The sequence below is a fragment of the Vitis vinifera genome, chromosome 10, assembly GCF_030704535.1.
Source record: "Vitis vinifera cultivar Pinot Noir 40024 chromosome 10, ASM3070453v1".
Lineage (NCBI taxonomy): Eukaryota > Viridiplantae > Streptophyta > Magnoliopsida > Vitales > Vitaceae > Vitis > Vitis vinifera.
In genome coordinates this window covers 24,735,555-24,740,000 of record NC_081814.1, presented here as the reverse complement: position 1 = coordinate 24,740,000, position 4,446 = coordinate 24,735,555, and the positions used below count along the sequence as shown (strand labels likewise).

At 39.2% G+C, this 4,446-nt stretch overlaps 1 protein-coding gene across 1 annotated transcript; it reads right to left on the bottom strand.

Annotated features, from left to right (window-relative positions):
- Positions 1-829: 829 nt before the first annotated feature.
- LOC132254575 (uncharacterized) lies at positions 830-1,549 on the bottom strand. Its single transcript, XM_059740462.1, has one exon. The coding sequence runs from the start codon at positions 1,535-1,537 to the stop codon at positions 830-832; it is 708 nt and encodes a 235-aa protein (XP_059596445.1). The 5' UTR covers positions 1,538-1,549.
- Between the last annotated feature and the right edge of the window lie 2,897 nt (positions 1,550-4,446).

Below are 4,446 nucleotides of genomic sequence, written 5' to 3'. Positions count from 1 at the left end.
AGTTTTGCCTCAACACAAGTTTCACATTTATGGTTGGAATTAATTTGGAATGTTGGTATATGATTTAAGTTAATTAATCTACGTAATGTATCATAATTAACATGTCCTAATCTACCATGCCATAGATTAGAAGACTCAAGCATGTAAGTAGAAGTACTAGCTTTATTCATATTTGACTTAATAATAGTCATTACATTGAGTTTCCACATTCCATCACTCATATACCCTTTCCCAACATACATTCCACTCTTGGACAAAACAAATTTGTTTGACTCAAAGACCAACCGAAATCCATGATTATTCAGCAATGAACCAGACACCAAGTTCTTGCGAATTTCCGGTACATATAAAACATTGGTCAGAGTCAACTCTTTCCCAGAAGTCATCTTCAAGATTACTTTACCTTGACCCTTGATCTCAGAGGTGGCAGAGTTCCCCATGAACACTTTTTCCCCATTCTCAATTGGTTCAAAAGTGGAGAACATTTTCTTATCAGAGCATACATGGCGAGTAGCACCAGTATCAATCCACCATTCCTTTGGGTTAGAACCCACCAAGTTCACCTCAGAGACTACTGCTGTGAGGTCAATGTCAGAAACATTTTTAGTGATGTCGTCAATCACATTAGCTTCCTTAGGTTTATTCTTTTTGGGCAGTCTACAATCAACAGACTTGTGACCTTGCTTACCACAATTGAAGCATTTCCCTTGAAATTTCGGCTTCTTTGAGATCCCTCCTTTAGGTCCCAACTTAGATCCTTTCCCTTTGTTGTTGTTCGTCTTTGCCTTGGAACTTTGACCATGTTCCACAAAGTTAGTCTTGGCCTCATTTAGAGTGTGCGCCCCTTTTTTTCAGATCTTCTATTATCTTCTTCAATGCGAAGTCTAATAATTAGATCCTCGATGCTCATTTCCTTTCTTTTGTGCTTGAGGTAATTCTTAAAATCTTTCCAAGCAGGGGGTAGTTTCTCAATAATAGCTGCTACTTGGAAAGTTTCACTCAACATCATTCCCTCAGCATGTATCTCATGCAAGATTACTTGAAGTTCTTGGACTTGACTTACCACAGTCTTGGAATCTACCATCTTATAGTCGAGGAAGCGACCCACAACAAATTTCTTAGCCCCGGCATCCTCAGTTTTATATTTCCGGTCTAGAGATTCCCATAGCTCCTTAGCTGTTTTCTTGTCAGAATAAACATTGTACAACGAATCAGCTAAACCATTCATGACATAATTTCTACACAAGAAGTCAGAATGTTTCCAAGCATCTATAGCACTGATGACTTGGATATCGTGCTCGTCTTCTTTGAGCTTAGGAGCATCCTCAGTCAAGAATCTTGCAAGATTCAACGTGGTCAAATAGAATAACATCTTTTGTTGCCACCTTTTAAAATTTAGTCCACTGAACTTCTCTGGTTTTTCTCCTGGTGAGACAGAGATTGGTACAGCAGTAGGCATCGCTGGCACTTGGGGCACAGTAGGGGTTGCCACTGGGGCTAATTCAGTTACAACAACGTTATCGGATTCAGTTGTCATTTTTCTGAAACATCCAAGAAAATGTGTCAATTTCTTTTTTTTCCTTTTTTTTTTTTTTTCAAAAAAAAAAACTTCAAAAAAAACTGAAAATCACTTTACAGAGTATTCCCAAGAAAGACTAGTGGGGTATAATGACCCAGACCAGGACTAGCTTCCTTAGACAGAATATTCAGTTCCCAGGAAATTGGAGGGGTCACAAATGGTCCCGCTTAAATTCCAATTACCTTAGACAGAACTTCTTTGTATCATAATTTCCAAATTTTCAAAAGACTTGGTACAAACTTTATAAGAAGGTATTTTTCCCATAATAAAAAAACATGAGTCACAGTCCAATGGTGTCTTACTGAGTTGAGCATGAGAAAAAGGGCTCAGGTTAAGAGTTCGAAACTTCTTTTTGTAACAAATGGTTGTTTTTTTTTTTTTTTTTTTCTCTTCTAACAAAAAAACACAAATTTGAAATTTTTTTTTTTTTTCAGATTTGTTTTTTTTTTTTTCCAGATAAACCCAATTTCAACAAACTTAATTTTTTTTTTTCTTCTTCTTCTTCCTGATAACTTGTTTCCTTTTCACCAACCACTGGTTTTCCTTTGAAAAAATCTATTTTAAGAATGTTAGACAACCACACTGCACACACTGGTTAGTTCATAAGAAAATAAAAGAAAACTGAAAAAAAAAAAAAAACAGAAAATTAAGGAAGAAGATTAGACCGAGTCTTGTGGAAAACACAATCTCCTTAAAACAGATTCGCCTTCTCCACAGGTGCTTTGAGAATCGCAAGGCGTCTGTCTCCCAGGATAAAACGATCTTCGAATGGCAGCAACAACACTCTGCAGCCACTCAGGCGAACTGGAAATTGTTCAACTCTATCACGGACACGGAAGGAAGGAACTCTTCAACACTCTGACAATACTCCAAAGTTTTTCTGTTCTTTTTTTTATTTGAAAGAAAGTCTACCACTATTTATAAACTTCAAGGAGGGAAGAACACAGACAGGTTCAGAAAGCCAAAATGAATTTGGCTTCTTGAGACTCTTAGAATTCTGGAAAAATGAATGAATTTACTTAATTCAATGGATTTACTTAATTTCATTCATCCCCTTTTTCCAACAGGTTCAGATATGAGTGTGATTACTGTGTTGCTCTCCTCTCGTATCTGTTTTATTTTAACATGGCTGACTCTCATTTTGGTATTTGATTTTAAAACTCTTTTTGCTACACTACTGGTCGGAACCCCTGGATCTCAATATGAAAGGGGATACCACTTAATGCTTGGCTCATTCTGTTTACTTTGTCATGGGCACACTGTATCTCGTTTTGTTTCCTCTTCCATTTCTGGTATCTCAATCCATGTCTTGGCTTCTGGTTCATGTTTCTGGGTTTGTTTTGGGCTTTTGGTTTTGTATTCTGATCTGTGCTTAAGGGAAGAAGCCCTTGGGAGCACGAATGACAATGAGTAGAACATTCAAGCTCTATAAGTTGTTGGATTCAACAATGACCCCTGGTTTCAGAAAAATGGAGTTTCGAGACGTGTCTATCATTGCCTGCCGCTGGTGTGCTTGTTCGTATTTGCAAGTTCCCCATTTAACAGATTGAATGAGTGCTCCATTACTCTTGATGCTTTAAAGTGGGTTGATTGAGGAATTGAGAAAGAAATAAAGCAAGCAAAGCTGTCCTCGAATGACGCCGGCGGCGAAACGCCTCTGCCATCACCAGAATCTTGAGGAACTTGCTTCTCAAAACTCTCTGGTGCTATTTGAGTGTGTTGCTTTTAAGAGAGAGGACTACTCAGGCTATAATAATAAGAGAAGAGCTGGTTCAAGATGTGATGAGCCCTTCCATTTGGGGGCTTGTAGTACTCCCAAATCCAGATTCCTCCACTGCTATGAAAATGTCCAGAATCATGTGCCGATCAAGACTCAATAACATCCTTAATTTGCAGCAATTCTGATCTCAACCTGTTTAAATGTTGAAGCTCTGCAAACTGGCCGTGATGGATATATATCTGCTGACCTTCGAAACAAGGCTCAAATGCTTAATGCTCGTCAAGAAGCTGAGGTTGTTTTCCACATGACTGTTTCTTCCTCAATCTTGATCCTGAAGACACCGAGAATCGCAGCAATAGTGCCAGTTCTCGAAGGAGAATCACTAAAAGCCTTCCAATATCATATGCTGCTGTAGAAAATCCAGTTTCTCTGCTTTCGTTTGGTGTAATTTTCGTACAATTTGGTAAAGGTTGTTAGGGTCTGGACTAATCAGGATTGGTTTTAGGGTTTCGAATATTTAGAAATGAAGATCGAGGATTTGGATGATGTTGAATCTGATGGGAAGGAGAGTGTTTATAGAAGGCAGGTTGTTAAGGTTGATGCCAAGATGGCTTTGGTCGGCGCGGGGGGCTCGGTTCCTCTTTTACTCGACTCTTCTGCATAATGTGTTTCGGAACAAGATTCAGGCAGAGTTCAGATGGTGGGATGAAGTTGATCAGTTCCTTCTGCTTGATGCGGTTCCATTTCCTAAGGATGTCCCACGGCTGAAGCAGCTTGGTGTAGGTGGCGTAATTACTCTAAATGAACCTTGTGAAACTTTGATTCTCACGTCTTGTATCATGCTCATGAGATATACCACCTAGATGTGGCTGATTCTTGTAGGACTGGTGCTGCAAAAAAATTGTGATTTTCGGGTTGGCTCTGTGATACAAGTCTGTCATTATTCCGATATTTGCCATTGCCATTGCTATCTATGTGAGTTTCAGCATGGCTGTCATGTATGGAATTGCAGTGGCAGCTTTGGGGAATGCTCAGCACTATCGCCGCTGGGCTTGCCATTGATGTGTACAGCCCCATAAGTGGCAATGCTGATGGTATCGCTGAAATGGCTGAAATGAGTCACAAAATATGTCAAAGAACTGATTCT

Bases quoted from the DNA above. Each gene is read 5' to 3' on its own strand.
- LOC132254575 (XM_059740462.1), bottom strand. From the start codon at position 1,537: ATGACAACTGAATCCGATAACGTTGTTGTAACTGAATTAGCCCCAGTG.